Source organism: Apus apus, chromosome 3, assembly GCF_020740795.1.
Source record: "Apus apus isolate bApuApu2 chromosome 3, bApuApu2.pri.cur, whole genome shotgun sequence".
Lineage (NCBI taxonomy): Eukaryota > Metazoa > Chordata > Aves > Apodiformes > Apodidae > Apus > Apus apus.
Window position 1 is genome coordinate 68,441,214 of NC_067284.1, and position 27,945 is coordinate 68,469,158.

The following is a 27,945-nucleotide window of genomic DNA, read 5'->3' on the forward strand; positions in this document are numbered from 1 at the left end:
CTTGCACGGGGCGATGCAGAACTGTGTCAGACATCCCTGGGGAAGTGCAAGGTCCACTGATGAAGCGGCGCAGCGGCGAGGCCGTGCTGTGCCCAGCTGCCAGCTCAGGTCCTGAAGTCAGTGTGTGTGTTTGTCTCTGTTCCTGTGGTAACTGCCCTGCTCTCAAAGATGCTGATTATTCTGAGCTCAGCAGCACCGTTTCCAGGTCCACAGATTTAGAACTGGCTTTCAAGGGTCTTGCACCTCGGTTTGATATGGAAGTGCCCACAGGTTGTGAATTATTTCCCAATGACTGAAATATTCTTGAGAAACAGCTATCGAGATCAAATCTGAAGGTCACCTTTTCCCTCCCACAAGAAAAGGCAGTAGGGAGGTGACTTGCTCTTGTTCCACGTTGAGGTTTTTCCAGTGGTGACTGGTGTCTTTTGCAGTTCCGCACTGCTGACATGCAGTACTGAAGGAAGGCTCTCTTTGAGAGTCATTTGCTGAATTAATCACTCTAAGTGGCAACAGTTACCTGGAATAGCTGCGGCATGATTGCCGTAAGAAATCCACACATCAGTGGCTTCAGTTAGAAACTGTTGACTTTCTAGTCTCCTCAGTCAGTAAATTCATTGGGTAATTAAGTTACACCTAAGTAAACCACAGGTGTATGAATACACAAGGATTTGTAGTTGATGCAAGCATTTTGTGAAAGTGTCACCCATTAACCTGCAGTTAATCATGGAAATTAGCATATCCCAGGTGGATGAGGGAGGAAATGTTTATAACCTCTCAAGTTTGTGCCTAGCATCTCCAGAATTGCAGTGCAGGTGTAGAATTAAATGCGCAGTTGCAGGCTGCCTGGCCCTTTGTTGGTGTCAGTGGTATTTTATGTGCCCTCAGGGATATGTTTAAGGTTATTCTGGTGTTGCCAATTGCCCAGGCTTGGAGCCATGGTAGGGTCAGCCCTAGCAGTCCCAGAATTAGCCACAGGGGTGAGTAAAGGAATGCATGCCCCCATTAGCTGGGGGTGCTTCTTATGCAGCCTGAAGTTCAGCACAATCCTGCACTTCTGCGCACTCCGTAGGACAGCAGGTGGGTGCAGCGTGGAATCCATTTTTATGGCTTCTATAATGGCCTATAAAGCCATTTAAAATCCATTTGTGAAGTCTTCAAAGACTGTAGTGTACTCCCGAATTACACTTACATTTTAATGTCTTTGAAGATTATGGCCAAATTTGATTTTGCGAGAGTCACGAAACTCCAGAGAAACTGCTCCTTACAGTGACACCTTCAGGGAGCTGCTACAGGTCAGCACTGACAGCAGGTAATGCAATTCAGATTTGCACAGGTGTAACTGAGATTAGACCCATTTTATTACAGTTTTATGAACTGGCAGGCACTAAAACTAGTTATAGGAGATGACTGCATCATCCCTCAGTAATGCATATATGTTGTAAGAGAGTTTTTAAAAAATGTACTATCCAGGATGACCTTTGGTCTTTGGAATCCATGGGCTACCAAGTGGTTAAAATGAGCAAAACCTTTCAGCTATGGGACTAGTCAATCCTTTGAACCTAGTTTGGACCTGTGCTATGATGGCAGACTCGGCAGATGCAGCATGTCTCCCTTAGAGAGTGACTGACAGCACCTGTGTCACAAATTGGCCTTTCTCTGTTGAGCCTTACACTTGGATGCCTATGGCTGGACAGCATGTGTACCCACCATAATTGTTAACTTGTTCTTACATTTTATTTGTCAGCTTTTAATTTTCTTTTGTTTCTCTCTACATGTTGGCTAAGTCTTTTCACTTCCAGCTTAGAAATGAATGATCTCTGAACATGAGACCCTTCCCCTTAACAAGCAAATGCTTGTGCACAGTGTAAGAGAAAAGAAGAATCAAAAAGCCTCCATTTTAGTGCTTCTGCTATTTAACAACCTGCTAAATAACCTGCATTAATCTAAAAGAGATGGTGTGCTCCATTTTTACTATACAATCAATTTAGATTTCAGTCAAAAGCAGGAAGTTGAAAGAAAGAGCCTGGGTTATGATTTGGTAACATGGCAACTTCTAACAGTTCATCCGTAAACTGTTAGAAAGAATACTGATAGGCAGCACAGGATTAAAAAAGCAAACCCCAACCCTTGCCCCTCCCGTGTTCAGATACATTTACTTCTGCCTGGTATTACCTGTATGCTTTTAAAAACACCATTCTTGCTTTAAATCTCTTTCACAGTGCTGCCCTGAATCCCAGCGAACACCCTGTTTAACAGCTTCGAAGGTGATGTTCTGCTTCTACAGTACTTCACTTTAATGAACCGAACAAGATATTTACTGTGAATATCTGGTGATATATTTTCAATCACTCTTAACCAGTCTGTGAAAGAATTTAACACGATTTGTCTTTGCGATATAAACAACAACGTGTATGATTACACTTGTGCAGATGTGTGGACATACACACATTTATATAATATCTATGTATAGATAAGTCTGTGGATTGCGTTTCTGTTAAGTAAGAACACATCCCTCATTTAATTATTCCAGTTCAAGAAGGGAGCTTAAATCTTCCCAGCAGACATCCACCGTGTGTCCAAGTTAGTATCTTGTTTGTTAACTGTTGAACTTTTAAGGCCATGACTTTTGATTTCTCTAGTTGGCCTCAATTTTATACTGTTAGTCTGGCAAATATTGTGGCTGAGAGGAGATCTGGCGATAGTCAAGAAGCAGAAATACATGTGAAATTGGAAAAATGCTGAATCACAGATGGTGGAAATAAGGCTCATAAGCCACTATTTGTTGCTCACAGTATCTCTGAAGCTAAGCTGCCCTGGTAGTGCTTCTCGTGGCTTCTTCTGCAAGCAGGATGGTGGACTAAATGGATTTCTTTTTCCTAGTACCAGGGGCTGTCTCAAAGGTGCTGAGCCTATCCTTCTTCTCACAGGCAGCCTAACCCATGGCTGCTGCACCTCTGTTTTCTTGTCTGGGTGTTAGGTAGTGAAAGCGTCTTCTTGCTGAATTCTTCATTTCCATGTAGTCTCCTGTGGGTGTACTTGCAATAACAAAGTCTGTGTTTCAGATGCACTTCTGACTCATTAAAACAAACCTTTTAGTGAGAGTCCCATGCAGGGGAAACTCCAGAAATTTTGAGGTGAGGCACAGTAGGTTACTGTATCCTCCAATCTGACATAGTTTTGACCACACTGTTGTGGCAAACATTGATTCAATTAAATAAAAACAAAGCTTTTTGCAATAAGATAAACCCAATATTTAGCCTTAAGACCTTTTCGTAAGTGATAGAATTCAAACTGTGACTCCATTCTCCTTTCTTCTGATGTTCTGTAGTATTTACAGTGTTGCCTAAAGATGAAGCACTTTAATTAGCTTTCTAAATCTAATGGAAATCACTTGCTGGTAATCACGTTTCTTTCTCCACTTATTGCCTTCTTACTAGGATAATGTATTCCTCCAATAGCCCTCTCCCCTCACAAAACAAAGAGATGTAACTGTTGTCTAAACACTTCTGTGTACCAGGGAGTCAACCTCTATAGCAAAAGTGTTTGTTTCAAATATTTTATTTACAGTTCAGCAAAGCTTAATGTGAAGTCACCTGCAACTGTAGTTTGTTTCAAACTGATTGTTGAGTGTTGTGTAAACATATTTGGTGTGTAATCCCAGAGCATCTCTGTAACTGGATCTAATTGCCTAATGTTAACAAAACAGTTTGGGATTTTCACTAACTGCTCTGAAAGGCTCATGGTTTCTTTTTCTTCTTCCCACCGAATCTGTGACCACTGACACAGAAAAAGAATCATTTTAGCTGTAGATGAAAGAAATTCTATAATCTTGTATCAGGATGAACTGCTATATGAAGAAATACCAAGTTTTCTAATGAATGTGTTATATTATGGTACCTACATACAATCAATATTTGTACATCTGTTGGAGACCTGTCTGCGTTTCAATATTTAGCCACCACTGCATGGACACTTTATTGATATGCAGTTAATGCGGTTGCTTTGGCATTTTTCAATGTACTTCACTTGTTTTTATCCTTTCAGAAATCCACCAAATACTCTTGGTTCATTTTCTTTGCATTTGTCACTTTGTTCAATGAAGCATGAGTAGAAAACGAGAACGAGTAGATACTATTTTTGTGGTCAGCAAAGCAGCTGCCAGTAGAAAGACAGTGTGTGTGTATGTATACATATGCACTGTCTGGGAATGTTTCAGTTACAATTGCAGCCACCTACATTAATGATATCCCTATTCAACATTTTTAAACAAGCACAAATAATATTTGTAAAAAAAAAGTTTAATTTTATTTATTATAGTAATAAACTATTTTATACATTAGAATTGCTTTGGTGTGGTTTTCCATGTGTTGGGTATGTGCTTGTAAGATCATCAAGGGGGTTTTAAGTTACCCTCTAGAACTTCTGGTTAGCTGTTTTGTTACTATTGGTTTGTATCTCAATTGTTAGGAAAGAAGTTCTGTATTACTGTTTTGGTTGTAAGCAATTTGGGTTGTCTCCTTAGATTTCCATCTGCCATGTATCAGTGCAATCAGGATTTACACTTCCAGGGTCCCTGTGAGCTGAACTCTGGAGTTCTGTAACATGAATAGTCCTGGCCCCCCCATCCAGCATCCTGCACTATGGGCTCCAGTCTGGGCCAGGTGTCTGCTGAGCAGAAGCAAGATCACCAGAGGACTGGCCAAAATGGTTGTTTGATATCGTGAGAGTACATGTGTGTGTAGTTGGTCTGTGTTTTAGACTGTGTTCACTACTGCAGTATCTGAGATCTAGTACACAGCTTCTGGAAACCAGAGTACTAGCAATCAAAGAGGCTTCTGCTATCCCATTATCTGCTGCAGAAGAAGGTGACCTTACCAACCACATCCTTACATGAAGACAAAAACAAAAGGAAGGAAGCCCCTAGGAGTGTGCCAGTGACACTGCTGCTGCAGGCAGCAATGAATATAATTTTCTTGGCTACCTCAGTGAAGAAACCAAAGGTGATGGAAATGGGACATCCTTTCAGGTCAGGGCAGGCATACGTGACAGGGTCACGTGTAGCAGCCATCCCTGCAGGCTAGCAGCTGCTCCAAATGTGTATGCAAAGTTTTAGGCTTCAGGATGTCAGCCTAGACTCCGTGAGCTTCACACCCATTTCTGGGGTTCATTCACCACCCTCTCGTTTGATGGTTTGGTGATCATGGCTGTCACCTGTACTGGGACACTTCATGGTATGGTGAATCTCATCTTCAAAGGAACAGCGATTAAAGCATAAACTGAATTTCAGACTGCAGAGCTGAGGCTACAATGTATTGCGAGCAGCCAAGGAGCACAATGAGGAACTATTTTTAACACCATTTTTGCATCCACTGTAGTATGTGGTGTGACAGGCATTGTTTCACTGGCCAGTACAAAAATTCAGCTTTCTTTTGCTAATGTTATACAGTGTTCCCTGTACTTACTAGAAAAGGGAGAATTACCATGGCGAAGGCATGTACTTTCTCCCCCCATTCTCCCCTAGCCTCTAAAGGCTTTTGTTCTCCTTTTCTGAACTCTCCATTATTTTATGTGCTGGAGTTTTCCTGCATTCTTAGCAGCCTCCCTGGTTGTGCTGCAGGCTTAAATTAAGGCAGAGAGGGATAGCATTGCCCACACAATGTTCCTCATACCACTGTCCCTCCCCTCATCAGCCCCACAGCATTTCAAACCAAAGGTTATTAACTATAGCACTTTTTTGCCCAGATTTGTATGACAAATTGCAGAAGTTGAGGTTTCATATTCTGGTCCATCAGGCCTGGGCTCAGCTGAGAAGCAGCAAGGAGCAGCCTCTGGGCACCACCTGTGCCGGCCCCTACTCCTCATTCCCTGCACCTGGGACCACGTTCAGAGCAGGGACAACAGGTTTCTAGACCATGGGGTGTGAGCTGTGGCTTCTGACATCTCTCAGCACTAACTGCAGGTATTGCTGCTTCTGTTCTGTTCTGAGTTAGTGTGCAAAGGGCAGCACCTACAAGATGCCTGAGGGTGCACAGCCAGAGCAGAGCTCCAGGTTGGAGCGTGTGTGATGCTGAGCAGCCTCCGCAGGGCTGTAAAGGAGTCCCTTTCTGGTAGTACTGGCTGGCAGAGGGCCCAGATCCCATGGAGCTTTCTCTGCCTTTACACTGCCGTGTGTTCGGCACCTGCTGGGGACCTTCCTGTGGATGTGGGGGCTTTTCCAGCTGTGTCTGGCACCACAGGGTACTCAGCTGAAGCAGCAGAAGCAGCTACTCCTGGGACAGCCTGTGGGGCATGTCAGCTTGTGGGGAGGAGAGTGCTGCTTACATGGTTTTATGCTTAGCATTTGGTAATTGGGGTCCTTTAATTGCCCTGTGGTGCATATTAGTAGCTCTGTTGCAGTCAGATGCACTCTGGCTCCAGTGTTTTTTTGCATTGGAGTAAATACAACCAGCATAACCCAGCTCTTCCATCCTGCAGGGATCCCATGGGACTGAATTGCAGGGGATCTACTCCCTCCTGCACACGTGCAGTAGCAATGTCATTTATTTGCTCCCCCCATCACCTAAAGGAACAGCAGACCTGTTTCTGCTAAGTGCATGTGTGGGAGGACTCTTGGGGCAGCCCACCAAACTCAATGAGCCAAGTGGCCATGTGCTCCCTCACTGAGCAAGAGGTGGCTGCTACGCTCCACCTGAGGTGGGCAGTGAGACTGGAGGATATCTTGGCTGAGAGACTGCTTTCCATGCTTCCTTTGTGCTCTGCTGAGATGGGGTGTGTTGTAAGGCTGCAGATCCAACAGGAAAATACTGAGAAGGATGTGGTGTTGCTATGGTATTTATTACTCCCAGTAGTGTGAGGGGTTTCTCTGCAACAAGCATATACTTACATGAAAACTATAAGCAAATACAAATATTTTTCACCTGTAACATTGTGGTTTTGCTCCTTCCATTCTAATTCACCACAGCACCAGTCTTCATTCATGGAAGCTGAGGGGAATAAACTGTCCTGTTATTGAAAGACAGAATGAGTAAAAACCTGCATGAGACTCAAAGGTGCCCTTAGAGTAACCGAACTCCTTACATGTCTGTCAGAAGTAGATAGGAAGATGGTTGTGCAGAGCCATGTCTGCAAGATGTATGTGCTCAAACCTTGTCTTTTTTATTTTTCCTTTCCTCTTCCTTTTCCATTCCTGTTCCCCTCTTCCTGATTAAGTTCAAGCCCTCATGTAGCATAGCCATTTTCAAATTTAAGCTGCCCCATGGCACTGGTGTAGGTTTAAAACAAGCTTAACTTCTGCAGATTGATCCATCATGACTGACTCTCAACCTGTCTCCCTAAAACTCTCACCTGGTACTGATGGAGGCAGGAGTGCTTGAGCATCCTCCAGAGTTTGCATTTGAGATGACTTTTGTTGATCTAAACAGTGTTTCTTTTATTTTTGTTGGCTTTTTAAAGCTTTGTTCACTTGTCAGGTTTTCCTTGAAATATTTCTGTTCGGGCAGATGAGGAATGAGGCAAAGGAGCAACTTTGTTGCTAATGCCTCCCCCCAGGGACAAGTAGCCCCTGCAACTGTCACTGCAGTTTTTACTTGCCAATCTGAGGCAAACAAACTTTGGTACAGGTGTGTGCCTCCACATCCCCATTCTCTTAGCTGAAATACACAACTCAGGCTGAAGGAAAGTATGCTGGAGTATCTATTACACATCAGGATTTTCTACAAAAGGAAGACTCTATTCTCTTCTTCAGCAGGGGTTACCATCGGGGCGGGGGGGGGGGGGGGGGGGGGGGGGGGGGAGGGGGGAATGCTAAGCAGCAGTAGCATTTTGAATTTAGTATTAAACCAGAGAGCTCCTCTGTGCTCAGCAATAGGACCAAGACAGCTCAACAAGCAATGGCTCCTTGCAAGCAGTGGCTTACAGTGATGGGAAATACATATTGATTTCAACCTCTCCAGCAATCTTTTTTTGTGAGTTTTACGGTTAAGCAGGAGGTATTTTAGAAGAGTGAATGATAACAAGAAGATTTATTGAACATGCTCAGCTGTGGCATGAGGTTAGGAAAGCAAACTAAGATAATCTGTATCTTGCCCCAAGTCAAAATAAAGTTATTTGTTTTGGTTTTCCTTTAGAATGATAACACTGCACATGCAGTCATATTGAACCTGGCTATTGGATGTGTGGAGAAGAAACTCAAACAGCTGAAAGCTAAATTGAAAAAAGCATCCTTTAGAAAAGCGTGCAGGAACTGCATGGAATTACAGCTCTAGCAACAAGGACTGTAAATATCTCTGTAAAATGGGAGTGGTAATGTCTCGTTTGTGAGCAGGAATTAAAGCAGCTGTAGTCAGGTGTGCTGAGAAGCTGCAGCCTGTTTGCTCTGACCTCAGTGGTAGATGAGGCGTCAAGAGAAGAGGTTAAGATCGTGGCAGTAAATGGAAGACACATATAATGAACCCAAAGTACGGCCTTGGATAAGTGTCTTGGTGGGTTGAGTCTGCTGCATTTCCTTTGTCCAGGAAAATCTGTTCTGGAGGAAACCTAGCTGTGTCTCTGGAGAGCTTCTGAGGAAGGCCTAGAAAAGCAGAGTGAGAGGGTGAGAGTGCAGCCTGCAAACCCACCCAGAGCTCATTAGCCAAGAGAGGACCTAGGCTGCGTCCTTACTGTGTTTGCAGCACCTTCATAAGAACTGAACCTGCTGACAGGGTAGCCTTGAGGCAGGATGCCAAGATGGGGGGGGAAGGCAGCTGAGATGGTTGAAGTAGCCTGGAATAGAGATGTGCTCAAATGAATGTTATTAGCCTTTAATTTCAGCATAAACTACCACCTCAGCACAAAACTACCACCAGAAGAGTGAAAAAGCCCATAACTATAAATCAGCAGTCACATCAGTTAAAGAACTGTCTCATAAATGCTTATTTTTATCTCTGCAATTTGACTTACTATAAGGTAACCCTCCCACATAGCTGAGCCCTTAAAATAACATTAACCCTTTCAGCAACAGTCTGAAAAAAAAAAATCAACTTGATCTTCTTTTTTTTCTAAGACTTGCCTTTCAAATTCATTTATCAACAGTGCAGATGATTCTAGTCTTCTAGTATTATTTCCAGTTGTTCTATTTTTGCCACCTAATTTTGGAAACTCAAATGCACTAGTGCAGTGATGGAAGTTCTGTGGTCCATAAAAATTAATTAATTTTGTCAAGAAAGATCAGCTCTAGAGGGAGTGCTAATACAATTTAAACACCACAGGTCATAACCAAAGTTACATTTCTGTATTATTTCTTCAGCAAACTTTAATTTTTCAGTGGTTGGCTGAGGCACCTCTCAGTAATGATTCACTTCAGCTACCCAACCATATGAGAACTTTTTCTTAAATCCCTGTAGATAGTGATGCGCTGTAGTCTGATGGTTGCTGGGGAAGGCGTATGCCACAGGTAGCCCATTTCATCTGACCCACTTCTGAAAGGAGCTGGTGTGGAGGTACCCAGTGTTACCTCCACTTAGACCAAACTGCCCTTGGATATGATGAAAGGTGGTGCAGCCTAGCTTGTGGACAAAATTTGCCTGTTAAAATCCTGGTGATAGCTTAACTTGCTCTCACCCAGACGCTTGTGACTCCCAGCACAGGGGATGAGGAGGTTTTTAAAAGTGTCTGTTGATGTGTTTAATTCCCCTGACTAATGCAGCTGCATAGTTTTTATCCTGTCATTATCTTTGTTGGGTACTGGGCACATGGGCCTATTTCCTCCTGGAAAAGTGGTTTCTTAAGGCCAGTGATGCTGGTATGTGACTGGAGGACTTAAATTGCTAAAGCTTGTGGGAGCTGCCCTGAATGGAGCAGCACTGAGGCTGCCTGAAAATCAAGCATTGACACTCTTCAGCTCAGTCTAAAGTATGGGTCAGATCTGTTCAACAGTGGCTTTTGCTTTTCCACTCCTCCTGGGCATTGGTGGCATCCCTGAGAGCCTCTCAAGCTTGGAGCTTCCAGTGCTTACCCCCAGGCTGGGGATGCCTGAGCTGAGTTGGTTCATCTACACTGAGCTCAGGCGTAGGTGATTCATGCTTGCTCTCAGTTGCTCTGGCAGGACCTGTGCTTGACACGATTGCATTTGCTGAATATGGAAAGCTCAGATAAAATAGGTGCCTACATCTTTTCTTCCTTTTACATGCAGATAATGGAGGAACCGCTCCACAAGCAGCTACCGGCAAAACTGCTGCAGTCGGTGCCCATGGACACAACACTCCTGTGTGTCCCACACCGGCAGGGGACCAGCAGACACCCACCAGAGAGTGTCTCTCAGAGGTCCCTCAATACAAGAAATGCACTATTATAATGCAGATTTCCCCTCAAAAGTGTCACAGCCTCAGCATTCTTCACAGGCTTTGCTGCGAGCAGTATTCCAGCTGTTCCTGCCGATGAAACTCTACGCCTTGACTAACAAGTGGCTGTGTGCTGAGAGTTATTTTTGCAAAGCAGTATGGGCAGGGCTGCTCGGGGAAGGGCGGGACTATAAAGCCCAGGCAGGAGAAAATGTGACAGACCAGGCACAGCAATCTCCTCACCCCTCACAGTTCCTTGAGCGGCGCCAGCCAGTGCGCCTGAGGAAGGCAAGGCTCCTCTTAGCAACTGTGAGCTGCAAGTGGCTCAAGGGTTAGCAGTGACGGAGGAAATTCAGCAGTGCACAAAAAGAACGACTGGCCCTGTGCCATTGCTGTGACTAATAACAAAATTGCTGCAGGTTTTCATAGTTAAGCTGTTCTTCTCCTGCCCCGCGGTAAGCTGGCTATTCCAACTAAGCTGCTTTTAACTCTTGGATGTGAAAGAGATACGTGAGCAAAGCCTTGCCCACCCTCTAATCAATGTGGAATTAAAGAAAGAGCTATGGAGCATAATCTCACCTTCCCCAGCAATAACTATGGCTGGGAGGGCTTTGTTAGCCAAGGAGGGGCTTAGGAGGAAGATGCGTGTGCAAGTGTGGGTGTGCACACGCGTGCAAGAGACTTACTTAATTGTTACAGCTTTGTGGTAGCCATTAAAGCCATGTACTGCGATATGCTTGGCTTGCCAGTTGTATAGGCAGCTTTTAAAAAAATCACTTATGAACTGTTTTTTATCAGAAGCCATTGCGTGCCTGTCCATCTTGGTTTCAGAGCCATCACCTTGGGGTTTTTTAGTCACTGCACTCTTCTGGCTTTTAGGATTTATTCGCAGCAGTGTACCCACACCCCCACCCCCTCACACCCCCTTGACTGGAAGTGCCTCCCCTTTGGTTCAAAATGGCCATTGTCTTACTTTAGCAATTTCTTTTTCAACTGTTTCCTAGGTCCCTTAACTAGCTTTTCCTTAATGTTTGTAAGTTTCCTTCTCCTCCTTCCCTCACCTATTTTTCTCTTTGGTAAGTGGATCGTCTACTTCAACCTCTTCCAGGCCCCTGCAAACTCCCACCCCTCTAGGAATGTCACTGTGGACTTGCATGGAGGATGGCACTTCTAACTACCACTTAATTGCAAAATCAGGTGCCACATGATAATGAAGAGTCAGTTCTCAGGTCATGCTGTGGAATATGCCTCCAAGATGAAGGTATACCTGAGTACATACATTTAAAGTGCTTCAGGCACAGCCTGAGCTCTTAGCTGAACTGTGTGACCAAGTGTGCCTCATGCCTTGCCTACTGGTGTTCTATAAGCAGGACGGAGCAGAAACTTTGTGAGTGGGCTTGTTCTTGAAATACGTTTTTAAAGTAGCAGGTCAAAGAACCTCTGAAAAGACTGAGAGTGGAGGAAAGCTATTTATTTCTCATACGAGAAATATTTATACTATAAAAAATATTACCTAGTTTTTAAATTGTGCAAGCACATTTCGTACTTCTGACTCTGGACCAGGATAGCAAGAGTCTAAAGAAAAGCACCGTTCCCAGAAGTTTCACATGCTGAATGAATGAGCTACAAAAGGTGTATTTGCTTTTTGAACTCAAACCATTAGGGAATGCATGTTCCATGCAGCACACAAGAGGAATATAAGTGACCAGTCCTCACTGCACCCATCCTACAGGCTTCCAGTGCACAGTAGTGTTTCTTCACAGCAGTACTGTACCTATTTTTCTTACACCAAACCACTGATTTCTAAGTCACAGTTATCAGGCCAACAGTCAGTTTCAGCTTTATTTATAGAAACAGAAAATGATACAAAATTATGAAAGATCTACAAAGCACTGAAAAAAACCCAACAAAACTATTTCAGTTCAGAAACAGGCATATTCTAGATGACCATCAAGGTCATTTCCACATTGGAGTAGGAAGTTTTGCATACCTACAAATTGGAATCTAATCACTCAGTAGCCCCTCGTTTTATGTAATAATGGTAATCAATAAGACTGAAGAACAGACTCATGACTTTTTGCTCCAATGCTAATTTAACTTAATTAGAAAGCCTGAGGAAGTCCTTGCCCTTAGCTCTTTTCTACTCCAAAATGGAGGCCAATCTCAGATCCTTTTAGTAAAGTGAGAGGCTCAAAGCAATATACTTATTTTGTGGCTGAGAGGATCCTTTCTATCATTGTAAGTCAATCAGGAGTGTCATGTCTCTGGCCAGGCAGCATTCAAGGTAAGTCTTATTTTCAACAGTTCTTGGTATCTCCTTGAAATTACTTCCAGAGGAAATCACCATATTCTCATGGGGTAAGGGTATGGGGGAGAATCTTTCCCTAAACACAAAGGGCTGGAGATTCTCCTTTGAAACAGCAAGAGATGGACTTAATCTCCAGATGGGTAGTGAGCTGAAGCCTCTGCCTTTATTTCTTCAGGAGTAAACAGAGGGGAAAAAAGAAGGCTGCCCTAGATCTCAGCAGCAGAAACAGCAGAAATGGAGGCACTAAGCTGAAGCCTGTCACCAGGACTGAATTTCTTGTTGAAGGGATAAACTGTATCAGACTTGGCTGAAGCTGCAGAAGTGATGGACAGCAGGATGCTAACTGTACCTCAAAACAGGCCCAAATGTCTGCTGCGGGGCACAGAACAGGTTCTGACAGAAGCCCTTCTTCTTTATATGCAGGAAGCTGCCCTTGGAAGATGGCCTCTCCAGGACTGGTGGCCTTTCATCAAGCCTAGAGGGAATGTCTCACTTTAGAGTGACATTTAGAGACAGTCTCACTTTAGAGACATTCTGGCTGCTCATCAGTATTGGTTTAAACGGTAACAGCTTGGGAGACACCTTTTGCACCAGAGGACTGTCGGGTCTCCCATTCCCTCATAAAACAGCCTGTGTAGAAGCACTCTCACAGCTCTGATACTTGCAGGCAGGACCCTTCCAGTTGTGGGCAAACCTGGTCTTTTGGCAAAGACACTGCTGTAACAGGTCCAACTGTGGGGTAAGGACGTGGAGCTCTGGCTAATTTGGTGCAACATTCTGGTTTGGGTTTGTTGTTTTTTTTAAAAAAAAAGATCTTAAAATGCTACTCCAAGGGTGTCTTTAATATTGCAGGAGCTGATTGCCTCGACGCAGAGAATGAAGCAGGCTAAACAAATTTATCATTGAGCCAGCCTTAACAGTTTCCTTGAAGGTGGAATTCATCCCATACTAAAGGTAATATTATATGTTTTAGCTCTAATGCAAGGCAGAGAGCACTTAAAGCCAAGTAGCTCTAAGGTCATATTTGATTAAAAAGAAAAGCTGTTCCTTAAGAAAAGACCTGCCTCCCTACTCCCTCTTTTTAAAGAAACAAATAAAGCCACTCCTAAGACTACCAAAAAAAAAGGGTGTCATTTTAAAAGTGAAGTTTTAAGTGAAGACATTAAAGAGAAAAAACAGACTTTGCTACAGTAGATAGAAAAGTAGCTGAAGGCTGAACTACTGCAGTCGGTAAGAACAGCAAAAAAGTTCTAACTTGTATCAGAAAGCAATCAAGAAGAACTGATGAGCATCCTGCCCTTCGAGGATTAGGAAAGTGCAGGGCAGAGCCCTGTGTGCCCCTGGACAGAGGCTGAGAGTGACTGGACTTTTTGAATTCTGCAAGGCAGGAACAGTTTTTTTCTTCAGTATCTCAAAGTAGGCAGCAAAATGTCAGAAGAAACACAGTCTTCAACATATATAAAATACCTATTCTTATATGCATGCTTCCAATGTACACAGAGTCATAAAGATGCTGTTTTATAAAAATATCGTAATTTAAAATGCTTCATAGTTTCTCCCCACCCCTGGCCATAGCCCATCAGTGTTTCTGATTCAAATCCCACATTCACAATCCAGAATCAATTACATGAGCTTTTGGTTAACACACTGACCAAATCCTTGGGTCTGGTGCATCCTTCTGCAGCTAGGATATCCAGTGTAGAAAAGCCATCAAATGTGTCTTAAAAAATCGTTTTGCATCACTCCTAATTCACAGCGTACGTCTGCTCCCATTCAATTCCAACGTGAGAATAGCAGTACAGGAATCCGAGAACAGTCAGTGTTGCCCACGGCCAGCCTATAAACAGAAAGACAATCCTAGTCATAATAATTAAAGACTGCTTCAAGTAGAAATACTCTTGGGATGACCAACTTATGATGCTTCTAATTAATTTTATTAGGAAGTTAATCTCATAAGTAAGTAGAGCCAAGCCACAACATTTGAAAGGGGAAATCTGGATTGTTTGAGCTTCTGGGATACCTGACCCTCTGCAGCCCCAGTTTTTTCCATTTTCAGGGAACTGGAACAGGTTTACTCCTGCTCTGCAGTTCCTAACAATACTTGCCAAATTAAAGAGGTCTGTTTTAATGCCCTCCTTTGTGGTGAGTTTGTCTATCAAGTAGATGTCCAAATGAACCCTGATGCTTCAAGGTGGCTACCGTGATTCCTCGGCACAAAGGGATGCAAAGCTACAATGCAGGTTATTAAAAATCAGAACAAATCCAGTTAACCTGTTGTGCCAAGAAGTCTGGGGAACCTCTGTTTAAGGCTGCTTTGGATACCCTGCAGCTGGGTGTAAAACTGATGTACACATTCTACAGCCCCAAAACAGCTAAGGGGGTCAAAACACCAAAGTGCCCATGCAGAACAGCCCTATTTGCCTGATGTGTTCTTGTTAGATTTTTTTTTTTTTTTTTTTAATGAAAAAGACTAACTCTTCTAACATCTACAGTTTTTGCTGGGGGGAAATGAGATGTTTCATCATTATTTAAAATTCTTTTTAGTGAAAGTCACCATCTTCTCACTTGAACTTTTTACAGCTAAAGCAGTAAGCAGGAGGTCACAAACCAAAAGATTGATTGCTTTCCAGTGGAGTTATAGGTAATTTGAAAAATCCGTATGCGTAGACTTCTCAATCAGGTAAATGATTTTGGTTTTCTTGATACCTTTCCAAGCACCTCTGTTCCCCTTCTCTAGTCTCCTTCTCCCATTAGAATTTATCAAATTTACAGTTTATAGATTGAAAGACCCAGCACTAGGGCCTGATGTTCTTCAGTGCATTTTGTTTGGGGAAAGGGGACAGGGAGTGTTTGAGAGATCTTTTGGTGGCTTTTTTGTTGCTGTTGTTGACATAAGAATTTTCGTAATATGTAATATAATGGGTTTTCTGCACACCATGCTCAAATTACCAACGGCTGCTTCTGAAAGAAGGGCTTCAGTGCTCTCTCCTGGGGAAAACTCTGGTCTGAGGGAACCTACAGGTAGAGATGAGATTTCCCATTTGGCCTGGAGAAGGGATGGAGAGAAAATGCAGTTTCTCCACAACTTGATACTCCAGGAAGAGCTCTTTCTGAAAGTATGTTTAGAAGGTATTTAGCAGGCTGGCTTTGTCCATGCGTCAAGCTGATGCCACTGTGGAGATTGATTGTGCTAATGTACAGCTGAGCCTTAGCTTAATACTCTGCTCTCAGCAGGGTTTGCTGCCTTAGGCTCAGTCTTGCACTAACACAAAATTACACTTTTTGTTTCATTATTTGTTACAGAAAACAAAATTGCTGAGGTATCTCCAAAGATATTTTTAACAATCATAGAATCACAGAATGGTTCGGGCTGGGAGTGACCTTAAAGATCATCTAGTTCCAACCCCCCTGCATAGGCAGGGACACCTCCCACTAGACCAGGTTGCTCCAAGCCCCATCCAACCTGGCCTTGAACACTTCCAGGGATGGGGCTTCCAAAGCTTCCCTGGGCAACCTGGGGAAACACACTAAAGAACTTCTTCCCAATATCCAACCTAAATCTAGGTTAGACAATAACAGTCTTGTTTTTTCTTCAGGGAAAATTAGGCTACTGTAGATTGCGTTCCACTTCCTATAGCAAGCTCAAGCTCAGCTGTGCTTTGTCTCTGCTAAAATTGCATTTGAATATATGTCAATAGATGTAATAAATACATACCTCTTCTGGCAGCAATATTGTGGTTGAGTGCTTTGAAGAGACAGAGCCAGAAAGGTAAAAAAAGACTGAGTCTAGAATTGCACCTTTTATTTTTTTTAAAAGGGCATTTTTTTAAAAACCTTGCTAGGTATATAATTTGCAATTTTAAATACTTTAAAGCTCTGGCATGCTGGAAATGTGCCAACAGTAGTCTTTAGTCTGACTTGCTTGTTTATCCCCAGCCAATGTATAAAAGAACTTGTGCAAATATGCAGGTATGCACTGGAAATCTTTTCTAGATGCCTTAGATTTATGCAAAGATTCCTCTGTAGTGCCCACAACCTGGATTCATGGGGGTCTCATGCTGCAATAACCAGGTTTGTGGTAATCCTGCTGGAACGCAAGGAGTCTCTCCCATACAGTAACAGGTGGCAGAGGGTGCATTTGGCAGATTACCTCCTCCTGATCTAATTAAGATTAAAAGGAAGAGGGAAGACCAAGTGCCCCGCTATGGGAGAGGGAAAAGGGGGATTTTTTAATTTAATCTTGCTACAGCTTTTCTAGAAGGAGTTGCACAAATCCCACAGCATTTCTTGCTGCAGGGGTGAGAGGTAGCCAGCTCCAAGCCAGGGTGAAAGAGAGGGCACCTCTGCCTTGCTGGCCCTGTCTTGACATTCAGGAACAACACGCACTTCTGCTGGGCGTGGGGAAATGCATATGGTGCTTCTGCTGTAAGTGAGCAAAGCAAAAGCATCACGATCTGCTCCTACACAATCCCAAATTAGCTCCAGTCCACTCAAGGCAATTTGCACACATGCATCCATGCCTGAGAAGCAGCCCAAGGACAGCCTGAAGGAAGCAAAGGATCTTTACACTGTTTTCACTCATCTTTTCACTTCAGGATTGGATATAAAATAAACTTTTTGAGAAGACTGAAGAACTGGGTCTCCAGAAGGTGATGTTGTAGGAAAGGACACATCAAGCAATGCCAATCCAGCAAGGATGCAACTTCGAATTCTGCCTAGCATGTAAATGACTTGTGTGCCATCCTTGTATTGTGACCTCTGCAATCAACAGCAGCATGAGCTGCTCTTTTGCAAGATATTTTCACAGAAACATCTTCTTCAGTTTCTCCTTGTAAACCCAAACAACCAAACCAAAGTCAGAAAAAGTAATCTCTTTGAAAACCTTGACTTCAGGAGCTGACTTAGATTTGGAAGTACCTAAATGGCCATGAGAATTAACACTGAGAAAAATTTATCCTTAAACAAAACTTCACATGTGACATGACACTGAAGCAACTCCCCTGTAAAGTGGAATTAAGGAGGCACTACTCTGAAGAGGAGGAAGCGGCACCAATTTGTCAAGCACAATAGAAGCCAAAGCAAACCAATATTTGAGGCCAAAATCTCTCCTACCTACAACTACTAGCATCCCTAAAAGATCAGTAAAACTGTCACATTTTCAGGGAAAATAACACACTCAAAATTAAAGGTCAGTTGAAAGAAACCTGTTATCTAGCCCAACATTTGAAGCCAAGGATAAACTCTGGATTTTTTAATTTTAATTTCAGGTATGATTGTCACTTCCAGCTGGACTGCTGCTGATCATTATAATAGAGCATGTCCAACAGCATGTATTACAAATACTGTGGAGTCTGATATCCAAATACTTTTTAGGTGTTTGGAAAAGGAAAGCCTATATTTTTTCATCTGTGTTAGCATTCATGGAATCATAGAATCACAGAATAGCGTGGTTGAGAGAAAACCTTTAAGATCTTCAAGTCCAACTGTTAATCTAGCACACTGCCAAATCCACCACTAAACCATGTCCCTAAGCACCACATCTAGACATCTTTTAAATACCTCCAGGGATGGTGACTCCACCAGTGCCCCAGGCAGCCTGTTCCAGTGCCTGACAACCCTTTCAGTGATGAAATTTTTCCTAATATCCAATCTAAACCTCCCCTGGAGGTTCAGCATGCATGCGTGGGACTGGATAACTTAAAAGTACATCACAAGTGATCTAACTGGTTTTACACAAAGTTGCTCCATGTGCTGTGCATCAAGTTTTCCAGCTGCTCCATACACACAGCCAGGATACCTGCAGTCCTACTTAATGCTGGGTCTGGGTAGCACAGCATTATGCACTATGCGCTGCATTTGCACAGCTGAGCAGAAACCCAACATTCAATGTACTTTTCAGATACTGTTCTTCCAACAGACCAAGCTCAGTGTTTCAATGATGGAAGAAATGGAAGGGATTTCTCTCTTTATCCTAGAGTTCATTACTCTTCTGAAGGCACTAAAGCAGAGCATGAAAGAAATTAAAATTCTCAATTTTTTGTTTAAAAAGTTATTTTTGAAGGATATTCCTCCCCTTATAATACAGCCTTCAAAATACAGCCTTCATATGATAAAGAGCAAATCACCCTTTGTAGAGAGGCATTTCCTACGAGCTCCTTTAAAGTGCCTTTAGATGCTAATTCCTTTCTACCTGCCTCCCTTTACTAATCCAGACAGGAAATTGGGTATTTTCAATGCAAAGAAAAAGAACCAACACAGCTTTCATTTTCTAGTTTAAATTATTTTACCATTCCTTTAATAAAGCCAGAGCCCATAATAATAAATAACTCCACTCCTAGGTGTAAAGAAAACAAACCAGAAGCAATTATGGAAGTATTAGACCTATCTGGAATTCAGTAAAGTAAGCTTTCATACTTTTATCTCTCTCCCACCCCTTCCTCCTTCTTCAGTTTCTAATCAAATGCTGTCATTGCCTCAGATTGCTGGACTCACCCTTAGCAAACTCTGGAGTTGTTTATTAGTGACTGGCAGCTCTGCCCTAAGTACTTCTATGTTACAGTTCAGCCGAAGAACAAATTTGAGAGATGGGAAGATGCAAGCAGAGCTGGTAGAAAGCTGGGAAAAACTCTCATATATGTTGAATCATACCACCTGTGTGAAAAAATAAACTTACTACAGTATCATGTAGGCCAAAAAGCAGAGAAGAATAATAATGTAAAATCTTAAATTAAGAGATGTAATTCCCCCTTTGTGTGGCTGCAACATATCTAAATTATTTTCTGTGATGTAGGTACAGAAACATATTAGATTGACAGAAAATGTATTAATGTATCTAAATAACCTGGATGTACCCCATCCCAATCACATCTGCCCCATTTCCACTGATCTCTGGAAGCTCTGCTTGAGCTGACCAGATTTGGCAATGATCTAAGCCTGATTTAATTTTTTTTTTTTTTTTTCCCAGTTTATCCCCCCACTGCTCTACAAGCTCTACACCACTTGAAGAATTCAACTAGAAATGTTCTCTGATCATCTTTGTGACCCTCCTCTGGACTCTCTCCAAGAACTTTATGTCCTTCCTGGGTTCAGGGCTCCAGAACTGGACACAGTACTCCAGGTGGTGTCTCATGAGTGCAGAGCAGGAGGACAGAATCACCTCCCTAGACCTGCTGGCCATGCTTCTTTTGATGCAGCCCAGGACACAGTTGGCTTTCTGGGCTGTTCGTTCACATTGAGCCTCTCGTCGACCAACACCCCCAGGTCCTTCTTCTCAAGGCTGTTCTCAATCCATTCTCCACCCAACCTGTATTTGTGCTTGGGGTCGCCCCAACACAGATGCAGGATCCTGCACTTGGCATTGTTGAACTTCATGAGGTTGGCACTGGCCCACCTCTCAAGCCTGTCAAGGTCCTTCTGGATGGCCTCCCTTCCCCCCAAGGTGTCAATCACACCACACAGCTTGGTGTCATCAGCAAACTTGCTGAGGACAGTACTTGAAATCCTAGCCTAAAGACTAACTAGGGCTTCCAGTTTCTGGGCTTACAATTTAAAATAAAGAGTCTACCAATTTATATTACTCAAGTGCTTAAATTCAACTGTGGTGCTTTTCTAAATTAATGGCTAACTTAGGCATTACTGTCAGCAAACAACCTGTATCCTTGTAGGAGCTTTTATTAATAAGCATTTTATTTTTGCATACTTCCAGTTCAGCTACTGATACATAAACTACTGATGCTAACAAAGAGGTCTGGAAAAAAGAGACTGATGCAGAGCATTTCACTTCCATTTAACTGGCCTCTTGGCTGCTGTGTGGGAGCATTCAAATCAGGGATATCAAATGACCTCCAGCTGTTCATTCAGGGATAACTGGTGAGGTAAGATGCAGTACACAGAGGATAATTAATTCAGCTGCAAAAGAATGCATACAGCAAGCAAAGCCCTAACCTAAGTTATGGCAGGGTTTTTTTTGCTACTTTTGGCCTTCACATTGCACACTTTGAGAAGGACAGGCAGTAAGTTCTGCCAGCACTGCCCTCCATGTCCCAGCTGGGCATCTCCATCCTCCCACCCCAAATAAAGGAGCACACAAATTCATAGGCTCTGTGTATTCCAGATGCCATCTCATCCCACTGCTAGCTCCCAGCAAACAGCTTCCACATCTTTCCCCTCCATCCACTGCATAGCCTGGAAGTAGAGCGGCTTAGCCAAGGGGAACCAGGCTGGGAGACTCCAAGCTGACCTTACTTATTGCTGTAAATGTATAGGTGTTGAAGGTACTTAAGCTTCACATGTGGGTAAGGTGGAAATATTCAGAAAAGGTGTTACTGTACAATGGGAGGTATTTCAAAGGAGAACCAGGGAAATGCTTGAATGATAACTCAAAACTTGTTCCATGCAGAATCTGGAAACAAGACTGAAAAGGACAAAATCCTTAGCTGCCAGGTCTAGACCTGAACCTTAGCCAGGTACACTGGCAGTAACCTCAAAAGCTCCCTCTTCAGTAGACATAAAGTAGTTTACAGCTAAAGACATTAACAAATGAGTAACGGTAGCCTACTTATATGAATTTTAAATTATACCATCCTGGAGAATGCTTACATCTGTGGCTTTTTAAGGAGTACTTAGCACTGCTGAGAAAAACTGAAAATGGATAGGTAACAGTCCAAGACCATCATCTGCAATGCAGGATGACCACAGCTTCCCCAGATCAGCATTACTGAGAGCAGAAACCCGTTGTCTCTTAGTGTTTTCATAATGCAAACAGGTTTTATTTAGCAGATAGAGGTCACAAAAGTTGTGGCTTTTCTCTGTTCTTTCTGTGGATGGAACCACACTTTACCATAGCTAATATTATTTTACTTCCATGCTTGATGGCACTGAAGAAAGTTGTGTGCTGACAAGGACTTTCTTAAGCAACAAATCAATTCAGCCTACGTCAGGGCTAAGGATGCTGAGCATACTTTTCCTTGATACTTAGGTGCAAATAAACCATTTCATAGGTAAAGCTCAAAAAATCGACCTATCCTATAGCTTTTCTAAAACACTCCTCAATATTATTCAATGATGATGGCAAAACTATTTGCATTGCATTAAGTATGTACATAAAATTAAAAGAAAATCAACAAGCAACCAACAAAGCTGCTGTTTAAATGCTCAGTGGATGCAGCTATCCAAAAAGGATTATCCTGCATGGATTCTCTCATTTGTCTTTAGAGCCACTACCTCATTTAAGGCTACTTAATCATGACACTAGCAGCTCTCCAGATACGGTACAATGTAAATCAGAAGCATTATTTCCCCCGCATGTAACACATGATGTAAGCAGGACGATGCTGGTAACTGCACTCTATATTTCTTGGGAGTTTTTTGCGGTATTATCTGACCACGATTATCCCTTAAGTATTTTTACTTCTAAACATTGTATAATGCACAAAAGAATCACAGGAGTTATGCCTTCTGTTTCACATTTTAAAATAAACCCTCTACTAGTTTTTTTTAGCAGAGCAACTCATTGGAAAAAAAAAGCCTGAATATTTAGGCAGCAATCCTAGTGTTATACATATCAAGTTGATTCTGGAGTAATTAAACTAAAATCAAAAGAACCATATTTCTGATACTGCTGAATTTTAATTAACAGTAAGGAAGACTGCTTTTAAAACTGCCTGGCAGAATCTTTTTGCCACAACTGCTCATAGGAAAGGAAAAGAAAACCAAATAAACAGCTTTAGTTTTCAGATTAAGAAGGTGTGACTCCACCAATCAGAATCAACCTTCCTTCTCCTCCCAGGACTTTAGTTGAGAGATACACACAGGTAATGTGAAATCAAAGTCCACAAAATATGAAATCTCAGTGTTTGTTAATTTCTTTTTAGAACAGAGACAAAAGCTTTCAGAAGTATTATTGTAAATAAAGATGCATCTTCACCTGGAAACAAGGCAAAAGAGCTACCTCTTCAAAGTGTTATGCAAAGAAAATATTTTAGAGTAATGTATCTGGCTGGGCATGCATAATGACAGCACTGTCCTTATCATCAAAAGTCTACTCAGGTATTCCCAGCACAACCTCCCTAGATATGGTATGAACAATTATGGAAAGATAACACTTGCAAAAAATGTAGGACATTTGCAATTTGCACTTGTAATTATTTGCTGAGAGCATTATAGATGACAATCAAAACATCAGAACCATGTGCCTCCTTTCATTACAACTGCAAGATGAAACAGAAGAACAGCAAGCTAACTCTTCCTCAGAACAGGAATGACACACAAGCAGAGCTTGGAATGCTGCTGCAGGACCCTGAGGTTAGCATGTGTCTCTTATTGAGCAGAGACACACCCATGTTATGCATAAATGCTGAACAGAATCATTAATTACTTCCCTTCTACGAGAGCAGGAATTTCAGGAAGATTTCTGAATCAATCAAATATGGGTTCTTGGATTTAGGTTTGTATGTCAGTCTTTCTGCATATAATAAAACTCCTTCTGTAGCCCTTTAGTGCTAGAGAGCTCTTGAGAAATCAAGGCTATATAATCTCAAAAACAGAGGACTTAAACTAAGGATTCAGACAGGTATCATTAATCACCAGCAAGCAAACATTTGGGTAAGACAGTGAAATACTATAAATTATTTCCCCAACCGAATTTCTGGCTAAGGTACCCTGGAACAGTCATGAATATAAGGAGCTTAAATGAATATAAAATAATTTTTTAAAGTGAAGAATTATTTAAGGATGAATTATTCACAGCCCCCTTTCTACCTGCAACAGGTTTTTTAATCTGCAGTTTTTCCTTGTCATCCTCAAAAATGTTCCCAGATCACTGCAGCAATTCTGTGGCACTGTCCTGTCCCTTGGTAGTGCTAAGAGTAAGAAAAAAAGCAGGCAGTGTGACAAATTAAATAACTATTTACAACCAGCTACGCTGGCAATAAACAAACTGCAACTTCTTATCACAGAGCTCTCGTACCTGAAATGCTCTGTGTAATGACAATTATATTACCTGTTAGAGCTTAATGCAGTCAGGGAAAGGCTGAGAGCACATGGGTAATTTACAGGAACACTGCACTTGGGATAACTGCTGTATCAGTGTAAAGATAGCAGTACAAGTGAGGACATGGAACCAAGTTCTTGCTTAGCAAAAACATCTTGAGGGTTGGAAACGCACAGATAAGGTAACAAGGCAATCCTGCAATCACTTACTGAGTCGAAGCAACCCATTCAGGACTCAAGCGTTTTTAATGCTGCTGATCCCAAACTGAATGTAGTTACTCCCCTTCCACTTGTGTCCTTTTTCCCAGCATCATCGAAGGGCAAAGAAAAGGGCTGATGTGGAGTTAAGGAGATCAGTCCTGCAAGGACAGTGGTGCCCAAAAGTGGCAACAAGCCAGGAGGAAACATTGACAACGAGCAATCTCCATCACATGGGTGGCATATCACACAAAATGTAATGGTTGCATGCAAGTTATCTGTGGGAAAAGGGCCATACAGGGTTGACCTTGGTTGACAAGTTTGTGATAAAACAATTGTTTCATTTCTCACCTGCACAAGCTAACCTGACCCTGCTGCAGAACATATAGTCATAGCAAATACATAGAAAAGTTCTCAGTAAAATAGTTCAATTAGAGATAGCTTGTGAGTAAGATTAAGTGAATTTCAATTTTTTTTTTTTTTTTTAAAAAGCATCTGTGTTAGTCCACCATCAAGACCACTTCGAACAAAGAAAAAAACAGCACAGCAACCCTCAAAATTACTTGAAAGATAACAATATTTAATTGACTACAAGGTCAAATTTAGACAATTTACTTGTACATTCTGAGAAAACCCATTCTGGATTTCAAGAGTACATTGAGTGAGTCTGGGGAGGAAACACCTTACTCCTGTCTGAGAGAATGAGGAGTGTGCTCACTGTGACACAGCCCAGAGCAAACCTGAAAACACAGGTCTACTTATGTGAGCTTGTAAGCATGGAGCTCATCTGAAGCAAAACATTGGAAAACATGGATTACAAATACCCAGGGAGCTACATCAACATGCAAAAGCTGCCAGTGTTGCCAAGTACAGGGAGCTCATTTCTTGAGGCCTGCTTCATTTTCCTGGGGTCTGGTCCCTGGCCAATAAGCAGCCACCTGAGGGGGAGGGAATCTGATCAACACAAATCTAAGCAAGCTACCTACTGGAGTGGTAACCAAGATCAAAATGGTTCTGTCAGCACAAAGCCCTTCAGCTGAGATTAACAACACTTCTTCACCTGGCAGGTGCCTCAGCAGAATGCACATGGGAAGACTTAGATGTTGCTATAACACCTTAGCTGCACTTTCCTGTTTTAAGAAGGCTTCCTGAACAGATGCTGAATGGGATCACTCACAATGCTCCTTTCGGGTAAGATGGTAGAGCAAACAGAAACAATCCTGTAACTGCCAAAAGATTTTCTAAAAACCCCCCTTTTTATATGTATCTTTAGCAGCACATTCTCTTTTCCAGAAGAAAAAAACCCCTCATAACCACCACCTCCTTTACATTACATCAAACTATAACAAAGTAAACCACTCTTACTATGCCTTGGCAGAAAGTTAAAACCTGCATTTAAATTATCTTATTTAACAGAGTGCAGCTTAGTGCAATGAGATGTAATCTCTTTCCATGTGCATCCCTGGCCCACTAGAACTAGCAAGGAGCATAATCTGATGGAAGGCTGTTACACCCTCCATCCCACGTGTCCTCTGCTATTCAATGTAATAAAAGCAGTGCTGCAAACCTTTAACAAGACTACTGATAACACTTACATACACACCTTGCTCAAAACCAGCGCACACTCACACCTCTCCAGAAGAAACTAGTGACCCATTTATATACATCAACTCTGTAGCATTCAACTAGCTTCTTGACCCCTTGCCCAGGTGTGCAATGAAGTGACACTTCAGTGATTCACAGCCCTAATTCTGTTTTCTATTGATGTAAGGCAGGCACAGACTAATTTAAGTCAACTGTACAACCCTGGACTATGCAACACAGCGTGAGCCCCCAGGGCAGCATGGGGTGGATTTACTCAGCTCCCTCACCAGAAGATGGCTGGGCCCTATATGGATGTTGGGCACATGAAGGCACCAGGAGGCTGTCATTACCCTGAACAAGCTTAGCAGGGGCCTCTGTATTTAAGTGTATAAAAGGATATTGTTTACACCTATACTGTATGCACACTGTGCCTGATTGTGACGTGAGTTGCCAGCCCCACCTTGGCCCTGCCTCATCACCACCACCTTGCCCAGCCCTAGCCAGCCCCCTGACCAATGCTGGTTGACTCCATGGGGCTGTCTCTGCCCCTTGCTGAGGCATGTTGGTGAGGACAAGGTCCTGCCAGCCTTGCTGCCTCCTTGCTCTCCCTTCTTGGTGGAGAAGTCTGTATGGCAGAGACTAGGCTTCAGCCCTAGCTACTGTGATTGCTCCTCGTGCTAATTTCACAAACAACTCATGGGAGAGAATTATAACGAGAACTGGCTATGAAGCAGTCATTTCCATTTGTAAATGGGATAGCACAAAGGAAGAAATGAGAACAAATTTCCATATGTACAGTCCTTGCTAAACAATCATATCTCTCTGCAAACCTCTCCACAGCATGCATAGTGCTTGCCGCCTTTCTTCATGGGAGCAGCCACACAACTAGAATAATTAATTAATTCAGGCACCATCACATCAGCTCAGAGGATCAAAGCTGGATCTGATTTATTTCAGGTCACAGTTCATGCACAATGATGTGACCACACAGATTAGTCAGATTAAATATAATTTGGGGCTACTTAATGAATACCGCATCTCAAGCAGGTCCAGACTACATTCAAACATCTTTGTTTACGAGCACTACATGTCAAAACAACATGTTATCTTATCCCCATTTTGAAACTGAAACACCAAGGTGGAGAATTAACCACCTGAAGATGAGAGCATGGTGGTTACAAAGGGCTGGTCAGGCTTGGGCAAAGCTGGTGTTGAAGCATGATGGAGCACTGGGCTTGCAGAGCAACACAAAGCCCAGCCATGCAGGCACGCAAGGGGCAGGATGAAGCATGTGCTGGGAAGAACAAAACGTGGGAAACAGTTCTCTGGGTGATAGATCAAAGGTTCTGTTTCTTTGTCAAAATCATTCCTCATGTTGCTGTTATGGTCAGTAAATGATCCAGTGGTAATCAGGCTATGCAGACAGTATTTTCAGCTTGGCGTAAGAAACGTGAAAATGGTGTATTTTGAAACTTGAGGTGACCAAAATATCTTACTAGATCTGATCCACTTAGATGGGTGTGTTCCACTGAAAACAAGCTACCAAGCTAACTTGCTGTGATTTTGAAAGGGATGCAGTAAAAATGTACACGGGTTAACTGGATTGGGAGGATTGGGAGTGGCTTCATTTTAGTTAGGATTGACAAAGATAGAGGTTGGAGACCCTTGGTATGTTGGTTAACGAATACTGTCAAATGAAGATGTCAGTGTCCATAATTTCCACTGATTAGCTGGAGAAGATCCAAAAGACTGCCCCTTTTTTTTTTTTCTTGGGGCGGGGGGGGGGAGAAATGGGCTCATCTTGATGAAATGGGCTATTTTTCTTCTGAAGGTAGTATTATTCCTGATCTTGACAAGAAGTCAAATACCAATTTATTTGGCAATAATTAGGATACCTCATAGATGGGATAGAGGGTTAATCTTCTTCCCTTCCCCTTTATTTTCAGTTGGATCTTCTGCTGGTTCTACATGAATCATGTCCTCATACTGAGCTATATATTCTGGATGAAATGGAAGAGCTTCTCAAAAATATATTCATAATCACTTAATGCAGTTGATTTTTGCCCAGGAAAATGGAGATTAAAATAATAGTATCCATTTAATTTAATGGTTCTTTACTCTAGTTTGAAATCTTAAGGGCACAATCTGGTTGTCCAGCCATCATATATCACCTTACTTACTCATTTGAAAAAAAAAACAAACCACACTTTTGAATGGATATTGCCATATCCAGTAAGGATTTTTAAAGTCCTACTTTTTGGATCAAATTTTCTGACTCAAGTCTCATCAATCTGGAAGGATTGGCTGATACACTTGAAGGCTGTGCAGCCATTCAGCGAGATCTAGACAGGCTGGAGAGCTGGGCAAAGAGGAACCTAATGAGGTTCAACAAGTGTAGAGTCCTGCATCTGCAGAGAAAAAACATCATGCACCAATATAGATTAGGGGTTGACTTGCTAGAAAGCAGCCCCACGGAGAAGGACCTTGGGGTCCTGGTGGACAGCAATTATCCATGGGACAGCAATGTGCCCTCGTGGCCAAGAAAGCCAA

At 42.5% G+C, this 27,945-nt stretch overlaps 2 protein-coding genes across 8 annotated transcripts in view; one reads left to right on the forward strand and one right to left on the reverse strand.

Annotated features, from left to right (window-relative positions):
• Positions 1–2,369, forward strand: part of KCNH1 (potassium voltage-gated channel subfamily H member 1) — a 185,187-nt gene extending 182,818 nt beyond the window's left edge. The window contains exon 12 of the mRNA XM_051613521.1: positions 2,220–2,369. The gene's annotated coding sequence lies outside the window, so the exon portion shown is untranslated. The remainder of the gene's footprint in view (positions 1–2,219) is intronic.
• Positions 1–27,945, reverse strand: part of HHAT (hedgehog acyltransferase) — a 186,810-nt gene that overhangs the window by 16,058 nt on the left and 142,807 nt on the right. For 3 of the 7 annotated variants that reach the window (XR_007888903.1, XR_007888902.1, XR_007888904.1), the window contains exon 11: positions 14,277–14,461. Coding sequence is in view for 3 of the 7 variants with exons in the window: in XM_051613526.1 (XP_051469486.1) it covers positions 14,370–14,461 (92 nt within the window). In the remaining 4 variants the exon portion in view is untranslated. Of the gene's footprint in view, positions 1–11,772; positions 14,462–27,945 lie in introns of those variants that run through there. The other 4 variants (XM_051613526.1, XM_051613525.1, XM_051613524.1 and 1 more) reach the window with 2 other exon arrangements.